The 20307-nt window shown below is 43.2% G+C and overlaps 1 protein-coding gene across 1 annotated transcript; it reads right to left on the minus strand.

Annotated features, from left to right (window-relative positions):
• Positions 1 to 212: 212 nt before the first annotated feature.
• PPM1G (protein phosphatase, Mg2+/Mn2+ dependent 1G) lies at positions 213 to 20058 on the minus strand. Its single transcript, XM_069580311.1, has 10 exons — positions 19645 to 20058; positions 5650 to 5719; positions 5111 to 5196; positions 4644 to 4776; positions 3530 to 3945; positions 2817 to 2951; positions 2243 to 2477; positions 1744 to 1873; positions 1127 to 1229; positions 213 to 822 (listed from the first exon to the last, which is right to left on the minus strand). The coding sequence occupies exons 1-10, from the start codon at positions 19762 to 19764 to the stop codon at positions 619 to 621; spliced, it is 1632 nt and encodes a 543-aa protein (XP_069436412.1). The 5' UTR covers positions 19765 to 20058; the 3' UTR covers positions 213 to 618.
• Positions 20059 to 20307: the final 249 nt, after the last annotated feature.

The raw sequence follows: 20307 nt of genomic DNA on the forward strand, positions 1-20307 counted from the left end.
GTCAGCAGCTCAGGGAGTTACAATACCCAGGCCCCTTCTCCCCAACTTACACTACAGGCAAGCAGGCGCGAACACACATACGCACAAACAACCGCGCGCCCGCGCGCGCAGGAAAAGGGCTACGTAGATGCTACTCTGGTGGGAATTAAGTACGCAGCCAGGGCACCCTGGGTGAGCGAAGATGGCAGTAGAGAAAAAAAGGACACCATGAGCACGATTAGGTTTTGGCCTTTAGTCTGAAAAAGTTGATTGAAAGTGTACAACAGAGAGCAGGTGCAAGCGGCTAGGGGCCATGGAGCCGCCAATAAAAAAGAATGTCCTTAAATAAAGTTCACAGAGTAAAAACCAGAACCACCAGTCCTTCCCTCCAACACAACAGAGCACAGGCACAGAACCGGTGATGAGCCCCAAGGAGCAAGGAGGAGGCTGGGGAGGACAGCAGAGGCTCCCAGGCTGCTGTGTGGAGGGAGAGCCCTCTTTGGAATGGGCTGAGCCAAGCCACCCAGCTCTCCCTGCACACCTGATAACCACTGCTAAGGCTAAAGGAAAAAGACAAAACTCAGTCTCAGTCTGGAGGGCTCAGAAAACAGTCTAGGTGGGCAGAGATCTTGACAACCGCTAGTCCCGCTTGGCCTTCTTCTTGTCACTGTTGCCATTTTCTTCAGCCCCCTCAGTAGACAGCACCTCCTCCAGTTTCCGCTTGCCACTCTCTGGCTGAGGCACTGCTGTGTTTCGGGGCTTGAAGCAAATGATGATGCAGGTCATGTTGTCACACCCTGTACCGTCCCCAGAAGTGTCTGGTGCCAGGCATTGATCCAGCAGCTACAAAAGGGAAGGGGCAGCTCAGCTGCAGGGTTTGAAAACTTTCTGGGAACCTAAAATCTTAGAGGGCTGGCCTTGCTGAGACAAGGTGGCAGAAGGAAGGGAACAGGCAACAGGCGCCACAAAACAGGCTATAAGCGAGTCCATAAGGTATAAGTCAGGGAAGCGAGGGAAAGTGGATCTTTCTAGTCAGAGTTTAGTATGTCAGTAAATAGTGATATTCCCAGGCTCTGATTTTAACTTAGGCTAAAAGAGAAAATTTTGGATACACAAACCAAACACCCTTTTCCATCCTTGGACTTACCTCTTCCACAATGGATGACAGTAACCGAAGCTCCCCATTTTCATCACGCTGGCTGATCTTCGACTGAATAAAGTCTATAACTTCCTGGCTGCTCATCACATTCCTGGGGTCATAAACAACAGTAAAGAATCTTTTTTAGTCCCACCAAGGCAGAGTAGAAGAATATGGATAGAATCGGTGACAAATGCCCCATGTGTGCGTGCTCAGCTGCTCAAGTGTGTCCAACTCTTATGGACCGACCAGGCTCCTCTGTCCATGGCATTCTCCAGGCAAGAATACTAGTGTTGCCAATATCTCTTCCAGGAGGATCTTCCCAAACAAGGGACTGAACCTGTCTCCTGCACTGACAGGTATATTCTTGACCACTGCGCCACCTGGGAAGCCTGACAGATGCCCCAGGGCAATGTAAACACCCACAGAGACTGCTGTCAGCTCTGCCTTCCGCTTGGGGATCTTGACACCAAGTTAGTTGCCTATATAGGCTCTAATGTTAGAGCAACCTGAAAAAAGGGGCTGACTATAGTCATTAGTAAGAAGATAAAGAAGCTCAGAGCCCCACATGAGAAGTAACACTGCAGGGGAAAAAGGGAATTTTAGGGTGTTCTGCCAGTGCTCACCATATGCCATCACAGGCAATGACCATGAACTCATGATCGTCTGTGAGAGTCAGCACCTTGATGTCAGGAAGGGCCGAAATCATCTGTTCCTCTGGTGGCAAGTTCTTGTTTCTCTTGTAAAAGTGGTCTCCTGAAGTAAAGGAATGGTTGGTTGATGAGTAAGTAGTCTGAGCACCTCCCACAGATTTGTGTTTTGAGGCCAGTCAAACCCTGCCATTCATTTCTATTCTTTACAAGTTCTATTATCTAGTGGGATGAAGTGAGTTTTAATTTTTCTGGTTTCAGCCCTGTCTTTAGGTTGCTGAACTTTAGGTCAGTCACTAACCTGTCTTTTTCAATACCTATCTTACCTATTTCACAGAGATGTTTAAGGGACAGAGGTAGTACATACAAAAGTAGTTTGAAAAATAAAAGGCCTCTGAAGATTAAAGTTTGCTATAGGCGACTAGAACAGAGAACAAGACCCCAGAAGTCTTTCCCATAGTTTCTTGGCACTTACCAATGGCTCTGGAGAGGTTGAGGCCACCGTTGACTCGCCCATCCATGGTAACCTTGCCCCCAGCATTCTTGATGCGTGCTAGCTCCACTTCATCCTCCGGTTTGTGGTCATAGGACATGTCTAAAGCTTTGCCGGCCTCAGACACCACACAGCGGGAGTCTCCTGCATTGGCTACAATCAACTGCTTCCCTCGTATCAGAGCCACCACTGCTGTTGTACCACTGTCAGAGCCAGGCTTAAAAGGAAGAAAGGGAGCATCATAGGAGCTCCTGGATAAGAGTTCTCATCATTCTCCTATATTTTCTCCTCTCCCTAGGACCACCAAGAGGGCTTTAACAGACAGAAGGAACACAGATTTAATCTTTGCAGAAACTACAGCATGCTGGCCCCCTTTTGTGAGACAATTCTACCCAAAAGACCTAGTTCCCCTTGTAGTAGAGTAAATCCCCCCGTGACCACTGACTTCAATGCGAAGACAGAAAGGGGACCCTTCTCCCAAAAACACAGTCAGAGAATTCACCACACCTAGCCTCTTGGCTTTCTCAGATTCACTGCCCACCCTTTCCCCACACACCTCCTCTTTGCCTTCCATCCCAGGCACCATCATCTCTTCTTCTTCATCATCCTCTTCAGCCTCCTCAGTATCATCCTCGTCTTCCTCATTCTCTGCCTCTTCACTGCTGTAGCCATCTTCTTCCTCACTGCATTCCTGCCAGAGGGACGACCCCAGGCTACTGAGGCTGGGGTGACCCCCTTGCCCCTCCCCCTAACGCACTCAGAACCAAGAGGCCTTTACTGAACACACATTCTCAAAACATAGTAGATGCATACATGTAAGATCCTGATGGAAAAATGTGGCAGAAGGGAGAGAGGGCTAGCATGGAAATACTGGTTTCCTGAACTAGGTTCAGTGGTCACTAGCAGGAAACCTTGGGGAAGGCCAGGGCTGCTAGCCAAATGCACCTTCCAGCAACATGACCAGAGAATAAGCTGCCCCCAAAAAAACACCCAACTATCCAAAAGGAAGACCATCTTGTTATCTCTCTAGGAGACAGATTCTGAAAGGCTAGAACTAAATCTATTTGTTACAATGTCAACAAAAGAAGAGGTAAGAGGGCGCTAATGGTACCTGTGTTAGCAGAGATAATGAATTTTTTAAAAGCTTAAACTATATTTGCGGGATGCTGTCAAAATAGGAGACAGAAAAGAGTAGAAAGCAATTATGCACCACGATCAACCAGGCCCTCTCTACAACTTCAGCATCTGTCTGACCCCATGGGCCCTTACCTCGCTGTCTTCCTCTTCCTCCTCCGCCTCATCTGACTCATCCTCACTGTCCTCAAAGAACTTGGACTTAGCAACTCGAGGCAGCTTGTCGGAGGCTGAAGAGCAGGAAGGCCCAGCCTCACCAGTGGGAGTGCCAGGCTCCCCACCTTGGCCTGCCTCAGTCCCACATTCCGAGTTGGAGGAAAGGCCTGTGTGAGCCTTGGCTGTGGGGCCATTTTCCTCTGCAGAAGTTTCCCTAGATGGGTCCTCGGGTCCTGCCTCCCCATTGAGGCCCTGGGACCCTGGTTCCTCGCCTGTCCCAGCTCCAGATTTGCTGTGGGGAGCACCCTTGTGACAGTTCTGCCCGTAGCGTGTCAGCAGCTCTTCAATAGTCATGGTAGCCTCTTCATGCAGCAGTGCAGCCTCCTCATTGTCCACTGCAGGGGAGATGCTACATCAGCGCCCCACGCCAGACTCCTCCAGGAAGCAGTCCCTTACTACCTCCATGGCCCTTGTGACCTGACTTCCGACTTACTTGCCCACCACCGCCCCTTCTCGAGTAGCTCCTGTCTCTTTTCACAACTCAGAAAACAGAAAAACAGCCCTTTGCTTCCTTTTCCTCAAGCAACATCAGCCTCCAGATATCTCCTTTGGTCTTTGTGTTTCACTCCCTTCTTAGTCAAAGGAATACTAGTCACTGTATGTGTCGCCTATCACCTCTCATGTTTTATGGGTAAGCTGGAAACCCTATTCTGACTGAGGACCCAGGAAGTCCACAATGCCAGTCCAGGCCTATGGCCCAGGCTTAATGACCGGCTGGTATAGCTAACAGCAGTTCCAATCTTAAAAGAAAAGATCACATAAACATCGAAAGGAACCAGAAAGACCCCATTACAATGACAAAAGATAATGTATACTAAAGTTCTTACAACTACAACACTATGGACTCAACAAAGGTTAATCCTCTCTCCTGTTCGTGACCACCTGTAGTACAGGGGATTCTTTAACATACAGGGGATTTCCCAGGTCTCAAGGAAGCCATTTTCTCTCAGAGTTGACACGTAATTTATATGTATATTAAAGAATAGTCCTTTAATATGCCTATTTCCTCTCAAACAAAAGGTGCCACACTCACCATCATCTTCATCAGCAACTTTTTCTTTTTCATCCTCATCTTCAGTGGGTCGCCCTGCAATCTGTGCCAGCTCCTTAATGACTTCCTCAGTGGTTAGTTTGGCATCAATAGCCAAGAAGGCATCTTCCAAAGCCTAAATATAAGCAAAATAGTATAAAGCAAGTGTAGGAAAAACTGCAGGTACAAAATGAATTGACTATACACAATCCTGGGCACAAGGATGGGACGCAAATCAGAGTGATCCACCAAGCTGTGAGATAACTCAGAGACAAACAGTTCAGAGACTTGGGAATCAATAAGACACTCTAAAAAGGACCAAGTGGGAATAAGCTCATTTTAGGTAAAGAATTAAGAAATATAGCTAGGTGGCAATCAAAAAAGAAAAGCCAAGGATTGGGGCCGGGGAGAGGTGAGGAAGAAAAAGAAAGTCTGCAGAAATGGAGAACGAACAGTGTGGGAAGACAGACCTTCTGTAGCTTGCCTTCTTTGTAGGCCTTCTGATCTTTGATGATATCAGGAAGATATTTGGCACAGTACAAGGCAACTTCCTCTCCTAGAAGAAAGGTAAAGTCACCCAGAGCACAGCTTTGCACACACAGAAAGTGATACAATATCAACACACCAGTGAATCCCAAAGCTTAATATCTTAGCACATCTGAAACCTATCTGAACAACGTTTTAGGATGTTCTGACCAAGAAAATGGATTTTACCATCACCTCTCTCGGGGCTATGTTAATACTGCCCATGTGTTTTCTCACCTGTATACTTAGTTTTCAGTGAAAAAGAGACAAATGTTAATATATGGGAAGCCTTCTTGTATTAAAACAAGGCCTGGTGAGATTAAGAACAAATCAAATATCCTACTGGGAAAAACGAATGGCAGAATAGAGAAAAACAGCACTAGGCAGGAAATGGTATCTGAGGACCAGAACTCTGGGAAAAAAAGGAACAAAGGACCTGGAATTGGGGTTCCCAGAATTTACCAATATGATCTGCTAAAGTTACCTCCATGTCCATCATAGACAGAAAACATGGCTGTCTCACTGTCCAGCTCAGGAATACAGTTGTGAGCATCCTATGAAAAAGAGCATAATTAGCATTTCTTAAGGTCAAAGGATATTCTTCCTTGTGCATCTCAGGTCAGAAGGATTGCCTTCACATCTTAATCTCACTAAACCCTTCCGTGGCTGACCTACATGGCCTAGAAATAAGAAAGGAAGATGGGATGATAAGAACAGCACAAGGGTGGGAGAAAGGAAGCGGGGAGGAAGGAGGGAAGGGAGGGAGAGAGCAAAAGGAAAGGAAGACGGGAGGGAAGAAGGGAAGAGATGAATCAGGCCACTACCTCTGCAGTCTAGCAGCCTCAGCCTAGGAGATCTCAGTCCAGATGGCAGAATGTTTGGCTGTTGGAACTCTAGACCTGACCCTTTTGGATTTGTGGCAGCTATGGGAAGAACCAGAATAAAGGATCTTTAAAGTCACTTCCAGACCCATTCTATGAATCAGTGAACTTCAAGGAAGAAAATGTTAGGGAGGACAGCAAAAAGTGACAAAGCGACTGGAAAGTCTTACCTACCTGCAAAATTTCTAGGAGAATCCTAAGACAGCCTGAGTGGAGGTATCCCTTCCCCACCCCCCATCCCCAGAAAAGCACCATCAAAACAGATTACCCCACCAGGCTAGGTGGAGGATACAGTTACAAAACAAAATCTTTCCAACAAATAGTTATTAAACTACACTGTATGCAGTACTTGTTAACTGGAATTTACAATTAAATCAGCCACTTCCCAGGTGGCTCAGTGGTAAAGAATCCGCCTGCTGATGAAGGAGACGTGGGTTAGATCCCTGCGTCGGGAAGATCCCGTGGAGAAGGAAATGGCAACCCACTCCAGTATTCTTGCCTAGATAATCCCATGGACAGAGGAGCATGGAGGGCTATAGTCCATGGGGTCACAAAGAGTTGTCCCACCTCCCACCCCCAGCTGGAACTGAGACACCATTTAATTCTGAAGGCACAGCACATCTGAAAAGAAATTTGCAATGGTCTTATAGGTATATTCTCTACAGACAAAAAGGATGTAACTATTTATTCTGATTAAATAGTAAAGTTAATAGTTCTACTTTGTCTTTCAAGTATTTAGTATTTACATTTTTAAAATTATATTGATAGAGGAAATCTGAGTGTATCAGTTCTGCTGTCCCTAAAATAAGACTATGCTGTCATTATACAAGTCCGCTAGAAAATTAAACTTAGGGCTTTAAGACATGCAAACGAAAAGGAGGGACTCTTTTATTTCCCTCTGTCTCCAGGAGAAAGGCCCCCAGAAGCTAATGGGGATCCTCAGAAGGCCTTTGATGGCCTGTGTGGTCATCGACACAACTGCCTCTTAGCCTCATCCCTGAGATCTAGAGAACCCCACACCAAAGTCATCTTCCTCCTCTCCCCCACTTTACCAATGACTCCACCACCAGCCATGCTGACCTACCATCCCTCTAAGCCAGGGATTATCATACTGCCCCCTCCTCTCCTTTCACCAACATCTTTCTTGCCTTTTATGATCGTCTCTACAGTGGTTCTCAGCCTTTAACGTGCCTCAGAATTCATTCATTCGTTCGTTCATTCATTCATTCAAATATCTGAGTATCCATTATGTGCCAAGATGTGCTGTGTCTGATTAGTTTCAGCAAAATAGCTATGTCACATTAATGTTGATTTTAGTTCTGTTGATTTTGCAGTTTGGTTTGTTGGCATGGAATTTATGTCCAGGTCTATGTCTGTACACATTGAAGTAACAGTAAATTAAAACCATGTCAGTGAATACTAGAGACCCACAAATTCTGCTTTCCTTAAAAAAAAAAAAAAAAAAAATCCATGGACAATCTCCAAGATATTCTGTTAAATAAAGCAAGCAAAGCATATAATAACATATTTATTTAGTAAGCTGCTTTTTGTGTAAGAGGGAGTACATCTGTCTTCTCATACTTTAATACTATAAGGACACACAGAAAACTAATAAACTGCATGAGGGTGCAAACAGATGAATGGGAGCAAGAGGGAACCATGGGAATGTTTAGCTTTTCAAAAGTAAATTAAATGTCTTTTAATTGCACCTTTTTGGTAGAGGAGTTTAGCACTATTCCTGTCTACTACTTCCCAGTGGACAAGAGAATCAACTGGTCTTTCTCTGTCCTGCAACACCACTCTAAATCACAGCTGTATTGTCTCTTTTGAACCCACACCTCTATTTAAAAAATCTCTGACTTCTCGTCGCTCTTCACAAGATCATGTGATTTTGAAGCAGATCTAGCCATCAGTGAACACTGGAAAAATCATTACCCTCTACAGTAATCAAATGGACATTTAAAAAAACAAGGAATTATCTTTTTGTGCAAATTAGAGTGATGCAAAAGAGTAACAGTATCCAGTAGTAATAAGAGTGAAGATAAAAACACATTCTCATACTCTGATCAACAGGAATGTAAGTTAGCAGTTTTCCTGGAAGGCAATTTGGTAATATGTATTAAAATGTGCATGTCTTTTGATCTAGAAATTTGACTTCTAGATTTATCTTATGGGAGTACTAAAGGAAGGATAAAAAGATACAAAGAATGCTCATTATAGCATTACTTACAATAAAAAAATTATAATCATCTAAATTTCCATGAATAGATCACAAACAGTACATCTCTCCAACGGAATATATGCAGTTGTTAGAAATGATGAATATGTGTTCATTTAGAAATGATTTCACAACATATTAAGTGATAAACAAAACATAAATTATCTGTATGTAAGAAATCTGTAAGATCGCATACCAAATAGTGGAAGGTGAGATTTGGGTAATAATTGTTTCTATAATATGGAATGAGAGTATCTGCATTATTCATATTCTCACAGGACAATCACGAGGATGATGTAAAATGAGTAGAAATTCTTTGGAAACTGGCATGTAGTACGGAAGTATATACATGTATTCTGCTCTGAATGTCATACCCAGTTCACATTTGTTTTCTCTATCCTTTTTCTCAAACAGGAATGCCCACAATAAAGATTCACTTCCTGTCTTGAGGTTTGTTCTCCTCCACCTTTTGGTAAGGCTTTGGATCTATGTCACTTGGAACTGTTCTACCTTCTCTAAGCACTTCAATTCCCCCCTTATATCTTCAACCATAGCCTCCCTACCTTTACCCTTGCCTTTCTGTCCCTTTCTGAGTCAGAGCTAAGCATTTCAACACTGTCTCTTAGCAATCTAGAAAAACTCATCCATCCTTGTATAACCCGACCAACTGCTTTCTTTACCCTTGAATCTAAGCCACTAAGTATTGCTAGTCATAAAAATGTCATGAAATCATGTTGACTGCAGTGACTACTTCCATTTAGAATTTCTCTATTCTGCAGTGACTCTTAAATATATGAACCACAGTTAGTCACAAACCTTTTCCACACTACTCAAGTTCTCAAGGATATTTTCTGTTCATTCTTAGCAGAAAAAAAGGCTTCCCTGGTGGCTCAGCAGTAAAGAATCTGCCTGCCAATGCAGGAGACACAGGTTTGATCTCTGGGTGGCGAAGGTCCCCTGGAGAAGGAAATGGCAACCCACTCCAGTATTCTTGCCCAGGAAATTCCACGGAGAGAAGAGCCTGGTGGATGGGATACAGTCCATGGGGTTGCAAAGAATCAGACAGGACTTAGCGACAAAACAATTACTTAGCAGATGAGCTAACCTCTTACTTTACTTAGATTGAGGTCTTATTTCAAGATATACCTCAACTTCCCTAGGAAGATTTCTAATTTCTCCATAGCAGTGTCTAACCTCTCCTTCACGTCTTCCTCAGAAGCAGTATTTCTTCTCTTTCTAGATTAACATTTCCTCTCAAACACAAACCCTTCTCCCTCATGATCGTAAGTCAGAGACAGGCAATAAACATAACAGCAACCCAAATAGCCATTTTGCAGGCTTCATTCTCCCCAACCACTGTATGAAATTAAATAGTGCAAACCATGTCAGCTTTCTCAAAAGTTCTCTTGGGTTCTGTGAAGAACTGTAATTCTATACCTCCAACTGTCTGTTTCCACAGGATGTCCCTTCTCCACCTCAAACTTAACATATGTAAACAGGAACTTAGCAGTCACTGCCCCCAACAACAACAACAACAACAAAAATCACAGCTTCTCCTACATGTCTTATTCCTGTGGATGGAATCTTAACTCTCCTAGGCAACACCCAGTCATCAGTCCTCCCTGACTTCCATCTATCAACATCTATCACTGAGTTCTGCTAACTTCCCCCTCATAACTATGATCCTGGATTACTTTACTCAATATTTTAACTCCTCTCCTGTCTCTACTCTCTATCTCCTGTAATCCAGCCCACATACATCCAGCTGCCAGATTAATCTCCCTAATATGATGTTTTACTGTCAGGCCCTTCAGTGAACCCTACTGCATTAGATTAATTCCATATAACTTACTGGCAACTAAAGGCACTCAATAATCATTTCTATCCATCTCCATAACCTATAGTCTCTTTAACTCATACCATTCCCCAAAAGAAACTACTCTTAGCACTCTTGATACTAGAACACTCTACCCTGGCATAGTAAGCATGCCTACCTCAATCTTTCCTCCTATCTCTTCTAATATTTTTCCTTCTCTCATTTTTCTCCTCCCTATTTGTTACCATTTATACTATTTCCTAAAGGTCCACTTAGTCTCACCACCTCCAAAAGATCACACCAATGTTCTGTGATCATTCCCGTTCTGAACTCTCTTAATATTGACTGTTTGTACCAATAATTTGGCATTCAGCATATATTATCTTGTATCGTTATCCAAATTCCATAGGGAAAAAGTGTCGTAGGTCCAAAACAGCATGAAAACAGGCTGTTTTACAAATATCTTAGGGATAACTCCTCCTTTATTTACTATTCTAAACCTAGAGATGTGTCCTAACACATTAACCGAGATGATCTGAAAGAAATGATGTAGAATACACAGGTCACCTGAATCAGGACTCTCAGGTCTTGCCTTATTAGATCATGTATCACACAGCCCCTCTGACCATCTAGACAAACAATGGATCTGTTATTAATAAACTGCTTACCTTTCCTGTGGGCTTCCCTACTGGCTCAGACAGTAAAAAATCCACCTGCATGTAGGAGAGCTGGGTTTGATCCCTGGGTTGGAAAGATCCCCTGGAGAAGGGAATGGCTACCCACTCCAGCAGAACTGCCTGGAGAATTCCATGGACAGAGGAGCCTGGCAGGCTACGATCCACATGGTTGCATACAGTCAGACACGATTGAGCAATTTTCACTTTCACTTTATTATTCCTAAGGTTACAAATACATCCATGAAAGCTCCTTTGTTACTGGATCAACCATTTAGATTTCTGATACTTAAATTTATCTAAATCTTTGCAACTCAAGGAAAAAATTTTCAAAGTGGTTGGAAAGAGAACTACATTTTTAAAAGTCATGTATTACTGTCTGATTATAAAAATCATATGCACATATTACCACTGTGTTACAGACTGAATGTTTTATGTCCCCCCAACATTCATATATTGAAACTTCATTGCCAATGTGATGGTATTTAGAGGTGCCGACTTTGAGAGGCAATTAAGTCATGAGGAAGGAGCTCTCATGAATGAGATTAGTACTCTTATAGTAAGAGACACCAGCGGAGTCCTTTGCCTGGTGAGGACACAGCTAATCCACTGTGAGCCTTTTCCAGACAACCTGATCTTAATCTTCCCATTAGGGTCTCAAAGAGGTACTGACACACCTATGTTCATAGCAGCTTTGTTCACAATAGCCCAAAAGTAGAAAAACTCACGTGTTCACCAGGAGATGAATGAATTTTAAAAATGTGGTATATATGGGCCAAGGAATATCATGCAGCTTTAAAAAGGAAATTCTGACACATGCTACAACATGGATAAACCTTGAGGATATGATGCTAAGTGAAATAAGCCAGCCAGTACTTTGGTATCCAGAGCAGTCAAATTCATAGACAGAAAGTACAAGAGGAATGGTTGCTAGGGGCTGGGTACGGGGTGGGAGGGGGATGGGGGGTAGTTTAGTGGGTATAGTTTCAGTTTTGCAAGACGAAAAGCGTTCTGGAGATTGGCTGCACAACAAAGTGAATTCACTTAACACTACTGATCTGTACGTTCTAAATGGTTAAGATGGCAAATTTTATGTTGTGTGTATTTTACCAGACAAACACTTCCTACCAAAAGCCCATGCTCAGATGGCATCACCAGTGAGCTCTACCAAATATTTAAAAAATTAGTATGAATTCTTCACAAACTCTTCCAAAATAAAGGAGATAACACTTCCCAACTCATTCTATGAGGCCAATATTATTCTGATACCAAAACCAGACAGACATCACAAGAAAACTATAGGTTTAATATCATTAAGATAGTTCAGTCACTCAGTCGTATCCAACTCGTTGCAACCCAATGCACTGGGCTTCCCTGTCCATCACCAACTCCCAGAGCTTGCTCAAACTCATGTCCATTGAGTTGGTGATGCCATCCAACTATCTCGTCCTCTGTCATCCCCTTCTCCTCCTGCCTTCAATCTTTCCCAGCATGAGGGTCTTTACTCATGAGTCAGTTCTTTGCATCCAGTGGCCAAAGTATTGGAGCTTCAGCTTCAACATCAGTCCTTCCAATGAATATTCCACACTGACTTCCTTTAAGATTTACTGGTTGGATCTCCTTGCAGTCCAAGGGACTCTCAAGAGTCTTCTCCAACACCACAGTTCAAAAGCATCAATTCTTTGGCGCTCAACCTTCTTTATGCTCCAACTCTCATATCCATACATGACTGGAAAAATCATAGCTTTGACTACACAGACTTTTGCCAGTAAAGTTATGTCTCTCCTTTTTAATATGCTGTCTGGGTTTGTCACAGTTTTTCTTCCAAAGAGCAAGCGTTTTTTAATTTCATGGCTGCAATCACCATCTGCAGTGATTTTGGAGCCCAAGAAAATAAAGTCTGTCTCTGTTTCCATTGTTTCCCCATCTATTTGCTGTGAAGTGATGGGACCAGATGTCATGATCTTAAGTTTTTTGAATGTTGCGTTTTAAGCCAGCTTTTTCACTCTCCTCTTTCACTTTCATCAAGAGGCTCTTTATATAGCAATACTCATTAACTGATCTACAAATTCAGAATAAGCCCTATCAAAATCCCTGGTACCTTTTGCAGTGAAACTGACAAACTGATCCTAAAGTTCATATAGATATAAGAGGGACTCAAAAGGAAGAAATGAAAAAAAATAGCTATAGTAACCAAGACAGTGTGGTACACAGATCAATGGAATGGAATGACTAGTCCAGAAATAAACCCTTATATTTATGGTCAACTGTGCCTCTTGAGAAACCTATATGAAGGTCAGGAAGCAACAGTTAGAACTGGACATGGAACAACAGACTGGTTCCAAATACGAAAAGGAGTACGTCAAGGCTGTATATTGTCACCCTGCTTATTTAACTTATATGCAGAGTACATCATAAAAGAAACATCCAGCTGGGATGGATGAAGCACAAGCTGGAATCAAGATTCCTGGGAGAAATATCAATAACCTCAGATATGCAGATGACACCACCCTCTGGCAGAAAGTGAAGAGGAGCTAAAAAGCCTCTTGATGAAAGTGAAAGAGGAGAGTGAAAAAGCTGGCTTAAAGCTCAACATTCAGAAAACGAAGATCATGGCATCTGATCACATCACTTCACGGAAAATAGATGGGGAAACAGTGGAAACAGTGTCAGACTTTATTTTTCTGGGCTCCAAAATCACTGCACATGGTGACTGCAGCCATAAAATTAAAAGATGCTTACTCCTTGGAAGGAAAGTTATGACCAATTTAGATAGCATATTCAAAAGCAGAGACATTACTCTGCCAACAAAGGTCCGACTAGTCAAGGCTATGGTTTTTCCAGTGGTCATGTATGGATGTGAGAGTTGGACTGAAAGAAAGCTGAGTGCCAAAGAATTGATGCTTTTGAACTGTGGTGTTGGAGAAGACTGTTGAGAGTCCCTTGGACTGCAAGGAGATCCAACCAATCCATTCTGAAGGAGATCAGTCCTGGGTTTCATTGGAAGCACTGATGCTAAAGCTGAAATTCCAATACTTTGGCCACCTCATGTGAAGAGTTGACTCATTGGAAAAGAGCCTGATGCCGGGAGGGATTGGGGGCAGGAGGAGAAGGGGACGACCGAGGATGAGATGGCTGGGTGGCATCACCGACTCGATGGACATGAGTTTGAGTAAACTCCGGGAGTTGGTGATGGACAGGGAAGCCTAGCGTGCTGCAATTCATGGGGTCAGAAAGAGTCGGACACAACTGAGAGACTGAACTGAACTGGACTGAAAAAATGATGCCAAGATAATTCAAAGAGGGAAAAGAACAGGATCCTAAATAAATGATGCTGGGACAAACACATATCCAGATGCACAAGTATGAAGTTGGACCCCTTCTTTACACCATACACAAAAATTAACTCCAAATGGATCACCTAAATGGACTTCATCAAAATTTAAAATTCTGGTGCCTAAAAAGCCACCAACAGGGGCTTCCTTCGTGGTCCAGTGGTTAAGACTCTGCATGCTTCCAGGGGGCACAGGTTTGATACCTGGTCAGGGAACTAAGATCCTGAATGCCCGCATGCCACTAAGCATGGCCAAAAAAAAAAAAGACAAAGGATATGAATAGACATTTCTCCAAGAATACCTAAATGGCCACTAAGCTCAAGGAAAGATGTCAAACATCATTAGCCATCACAGAAATATAATCAAAATCACAATGGAATATCATTTCACATCCATAAGAATGGCTATAATCAGGGGGAAAAAGGGCAACAGGTATAAGGAGGAGGTAGAGAAACTGCTGTATAAGAGAAACTCTTATACTGCTGGTAGAAATGTAAATAGAACCACCACTTTGGAAAATAGTTAGGCAGTTTCTCAAAATGTTAAACATGGTAGTTACTATATGACCCAGCAATTCAACTCCTAGGTATACACTCAAAAGAAATATTTTTAGCTCTTCTTCACTTTCTACCATAAGGGTGGTGTCATCTGCATATCTGAGGTTATTGATATTTCTCCCGGGAATCTTGATTCCAGCTTGTGCTTCATCCAGCCCAGCTGGATGTTTCTTATGATGTACTCTGCATATAAGTTAAATAAGCAGGGTGACTATTTCCACACAAAAGTTTGAACATGATTGTTCATAGCATCATTATTCAAAAAAGTCAAAATATGAAATTCCCAACGTCCATCTACTGATGAATAAATAAACAAAATGTGCATACAATGGAAGATGATTCAGCCAAAAAAAGGAATGAAGTAGTGATTGATTCATGCACAACCTGGATGACCCTTGAAATGTATACTTTAAATGGACATGGCACAAGAAAGTTGTTTAAAAAGAACCTGAATATACATTTTCAAGGACTACACATGATTAAAGCTGATATACTCCATCTTTGAACAAGATCTAGAGGGAAACAGAAAACTCCACTGTAATTGGTACTGAGATGACAATGTGTCATTAAGCATCAGAGATGCTATTAGTTCAGTTCGAAAGATCTGTGCTTCCAGACAGCACAAATTTAATGATAGCTAATAATGACAAGAACTACCAATCTGATCTTATTTCTACACTCAAATTCAAGCTCTACAATTCTAAGTAGATAACCCAATAGAGGGTGGTCAGGGGTTGAGAGTAGTTTTAACTGCTAGAGGACTAGGCAATAGAAATAATTTATGTAAAATATTCTTGAAATCTTGAAAAATACATTCTGACTGTAACTTACAACTGTTTGAAAACTTACAAAGGAAGAGTAGGAAACAACTTCTCTGTACTCAAGGGCATACATTTGATATCATTTCATACTATCTTTGAATTGTTGAAGAAAAGGTACTGCATGCTGATCAAATGAAAAGAATGCCCTTCCATGAAAGTTGCTTAACCATGTCCTAGACAAAGGAATTCTGATCTGGTTCAATAAGTAAAAAGTGCTTTAAGTCACAGAGATGAGACGCTAATCTGAGGATCAAACAATAAATGCTCCTCAGCTTCAGATGCCTGCTCTCCAGTGGAACCCCACAGCATGCCTGTGATATTTCACTTTATATCCCCCCTATTAATATAATGATTGAAACTGTCATGCATGTAGCTTAAGAACTTTCTGCTCAACCTTATGTACATTCAATTCTAGATGACCCATTCTGACCATTAATAAGCCAGCTTCTATATGGCAACAGCTATCCAACTGAAAATTATATGTTATGCATTGATGCTGCCTTTAAAAGGGGGTAAATGTAAGTGTTTATAATATACACATGCACAGTATGTATCTATAAAAATATATATCTTCACTTCCTAACTGGAAACAATCTTGTCACTTCAGAGACCCTCATAACCAAAAACTAAAATGACCCTAGTCTCTTTGACACCAGAAACTCAAGAGCCTTTCCATAAATATTTCTCAGGCACCCTTCCACAACATACCTGTTAACTCCCAAAATACAAGCTGGAATCAAGGCTGCAGAGGATAATATCAATAACCTCAGATATGCAGATGACACCACCCTTATAGCAGAAAGCAAAGAGGAATTAAAGAGCCTCTTGATGAAGGTAAAAGAAGAGTGTGAAAAAGCTGGCTTAAAACACAACATTCACCCTGGAGAAGGAAATGGTAACCCAGTCCCAGTATTCTTGCCTGGAAAATTCAATGGACAGAGGAGCCTGGCGGACTACAATCCATGGGGTTACATGACTGAACATGCATGCATGAGGGTGGAGGGAGATGGGTTGGTAGCAATAAACTGGTAGAATTAATTAAAAAAAACAAACAAACTCAACATTCAAAAAACTAAGATCATGGCATCCGGTCCAGTCACTTCATGGCAAATAGATGGGGAAACAATGAAGACAGTGACAGACTTTGTTTTCTTGGGCTCCAAAATCACTGTGGACGGTGACTGCAGCCATGAAATTAAAAGACGCCTGCTCCTTGGAAGAAACCAATGACAAACCTAGACAGTATATTAAAAAGCAGAGATATTACTTTGCCACAAAGGTCCGTATAGTCAAAGCTATGATTTTTCCAGTAGTCATGTACAGATGTGAGAGCTAGACAATAAAAAAGGCTTTGTGCCAAAGAATTGATGCTTTCGAACCATGGTGCTGGAGAAGACTCTTGAGAGTCCTCTGGACAGCAAGATCAAAACAGTCAATCCTAAAGGAAATCAACCCTAATTATTCACTGGAAGGACTGATACTGAAGCTGATGGTCCAATATTTTGGCAACCTGATGCGAACAGCCAACTCACTGGAAAAGATTCTGATGCTGGGAAAGATTGAAGACAGGAGAGAAGGAGATGACAGATGATAAGACGGTTAGATGCCATCACCGACTCAATGGACATAAGTTTGAGCAAACTCCAGGAGATGATGAAGGACAGGGAAGCCTGGAGCACTGCATTCATGCAGTCAAAAAGAGTTGGACGCGACTGAACCACCACCACCACCACCACCACCACCACCACCACCACCACCACCACCACCACCACCACCACCAGCTTAAGGGTCCCTCCAAATCATCAAGAAGGTAGAAGGGAAGGGAACATCAACTGTAGTAATCTGATTACCCCTCCTCAAAACACCCTGGTTCCACAGCAAGAGGGGCTAGAGAGGGGCAGAAAGTATAAAATGCCAGCTACTGGTAGTTCCCATCTTGCCTCAAGAGAAGGGATAAACAGTACTCTCTAAGGCTGAATCTATGCATCAATCAGGATTTCAGTAACCTTTATTATGTGTGCCATTATGATAAACTCACCTCAACTAAATCATTAGGACTAAGCAAATAAGGTTGACAGAATTAATAAACTGGCGGAATTAAGCCCCAAAGGTTAAGAGGAACAGGAGTATACTTTCTGTAAAGCTAAGAGGTAGCTCTTCACTCAAGAGGTTGAAGTCAAAGTTCTTTTCTTGCCATAGCAAAGAAACTATTATACTTTAGGGAGAAAGGAAACAAAGCCAGAAGCAAATGTTATGGATGCAGCACAACACGAGCCCAAACAGGACTTCAAGAGGATCTGATTAGGTATATTTAACTATTCAAACAAAGGGAGATTCAGAAATAGTATAACAAGATTTTAAAACCCTAAGTGGTTATCTCTCAGGAGGAAGATTAGGATTTAAGGAATAGTCTAGTAAGATTTCTACAAACCAAACAGCTTCTCATGAAACACTTATATTCCAATTACCAGAGGAGAAACCAAAAATAAAAGGAAATGCCCTACAGAGAAGCAAACAGTACAGAATCACTGGACAAATGACTTGGAAAATTGAATATCCAAGCAACTCAATTCATGAAGAAAACCAGAAAGAATATCAGAGAAGTGGAAAAAACCACAGCAGAGAGGAAAAGAGGAAAATACGGAATGAGAAACTCAAAGGAAAAGCCTTACTCTGAGACAGACACCTCAAATCTTACAATATTAACAGAAAATGCCATAGAACTGGAACCTCCAATTACCAACTAACGCAAAAACAAGATTGACTTTAAGCCTTTCCTTTCAAAGCTCCATCAAGATATTTCCACCAGCCAGATAATTGCTTTTTTTCCAAGCACCCAACTGAATTGGTAAGCTCCATACAGTGCACCATAGAGAAACATAAATGCTTCATTTCAGGTTGATTCAGATGAGAACAGTGTGTCAAATTTCTATCCTACAGATTCTTTCCACCAAGGCACAGCTATCCTAATCTCTTTGGGCCTCAATTTCTAAGTTGTAAAATTTGGGAGCCAAACTTGGTGAGAAGATAAAGTCTGCTAGAGGTATAAAATTTGAGTCTGAGAACAAACCATTTAAGTTTATACTGTCATTCCAGAGCTAACCACAGGGAGGAGCGAGGGATTTGAAGAAATTCCCAAGGGAGACAGTATTTGCCTGCTACCTGAAGCCCACCTAGTTTAACTGGATAAACCCTCCATCCCAGACATAATTAGAGCATTTCCCTGGCTCCTCTGCCTAGACCTCACAATACTCTTCACAAAAACAGGTCTTACACATGTCTTTCTCCCTTTCCCTCCTACCACAGTTTTCTCTATTCACCTTTGTAGTTTCATATCCATTTGCCCAACACTATTCCTTTTAATCCAGAATTTTCCATTTTATCAACAGTGCAATTTTCTATAAAAGGATAAGTTTTCTGTAAAGTTTTTTTTTATAGAAAATCAAGGAAATTATAAACTACAACAAGCACAGGCAAATGACAACTACTAAGTTGTAGAGGTATTCTCAGTAAGAAAAAAATACTTAGGCATAATTTTAAAAGAAATTAGAATGACTGACACAATTCAAGTTTTCCAAAGGCTAGGAAAGGCCCTGAGGAAAAAAACGAGTGACAATTCTTGGAGGTCAAGTCAAGCCTCTGAAATTAACATGTGGTGCCCAGAACCAGGCAACTAGGTAATATGAATTTGAAACAGACTATCTGCCTGGCTTCCTTTCACTGTCAAACTCCTCGCCCAGAAAGAGCTCTCATACCACATTTTTTCTTAAAGTACAGTCATTCACATCTATCCGCCTCTCCCGAGCAAAAGTCAATGGATAAATAGTCCCTTTTTTCTTTACTCCTACACTAAACCTCACACCGTTTACGAGCCTGGAAAGCTGGGTTGGCACGAGAGGATGGCGCGAAGGCACGGGGAGGTCGGTCAGTTGGCGGAAGGTGCCTCTCCCCACATGGCTGAGAGCTCGCCGCCAAGCTGGCCACCGTCACACGGTCCCCTAGCCCCAGCAGGTCGCTCTCGGCCACGGCCCCGCTCTCGCTGTCGCCTCACAAACTGCCGCTGCGGCCACAGCCTCTCGTTTAGGACCCTCCCCCGGGGATGACCCCATCCCCCGCTCCCTTTCTCCGTCGGGTTCCCGCCCTGCAGCCGCCAGCCCATGGGCCCCTCCCGCCTCACCTCCATGGAGACGCGCCAGCCTTGCATGGCGGAGAAGCCGTAGGGCAACGGCAGGCGCGAGGCGCCGACCCCGTCTCCAGAGCACTTCACCGTGTTGGGCTGAGAGAGGTAGGCACCCATAGCGGCGGCTGACCGGCGGCCTCAGGGGCAGGCGAACGAAGCGCAACCCGTGCCGGCGCTGGAGCCGGAGCCCCGGGTTGCGCGCGTGGCAAGAACTAGCTAAATTGCACGATCGACGCAAGGTGCCGGTGAAAGGCGCGAGGCGGGCCAGGAGGCGGTAACGGGACGGGAGTAGAGAGAGAGCGGAAGCGGAAACGGCGCCGCTTCAGACCCCGCCCAGCCGGCGCGGCGCGGCGCGGCGCGGCGCTGCGGGCAGTCATTTCCTTAGCAACTCGCCCCGCCCGCGGGGACAACGGCCCGCCCAACCGCCGCTCCCGCGAGATTGGCGTAGTCACGCCCACCAACGGCCGCGGCCCGCCTCGGGCGGCCTGGTAGGTTGCTCCTAGCTAGTACCTCTCACTAACTTAGCCTGGCCTCTCGCGTTTTGTCTGAGGCTCTTTTGTGTGGAACTGGGCACTTCCGGTTCATCCTCTAAAGTGCCATCTCTCTCTCCGCCGCGCCCTCGGACTCCCACAAATCTCCCGATGCGGTTCAATTAGAGTT

Source organism: Ovis canadensis, chromosome 3, assembly GCF_042477335.2.
Source record: "Ovis canadensis isolate MfBH-ARS-UI-01 breed Bighorn chromosome 3, ARS-UI_OviCan_v2, whole genome shotgun sequence".
Taxonomy (NCBI): domain Eukaryota; kingdom Metazoa; phylum Chordata; class Mammalia; order Artiodactyla; family Bovidae; genus Ovis; species Ovis canadensis.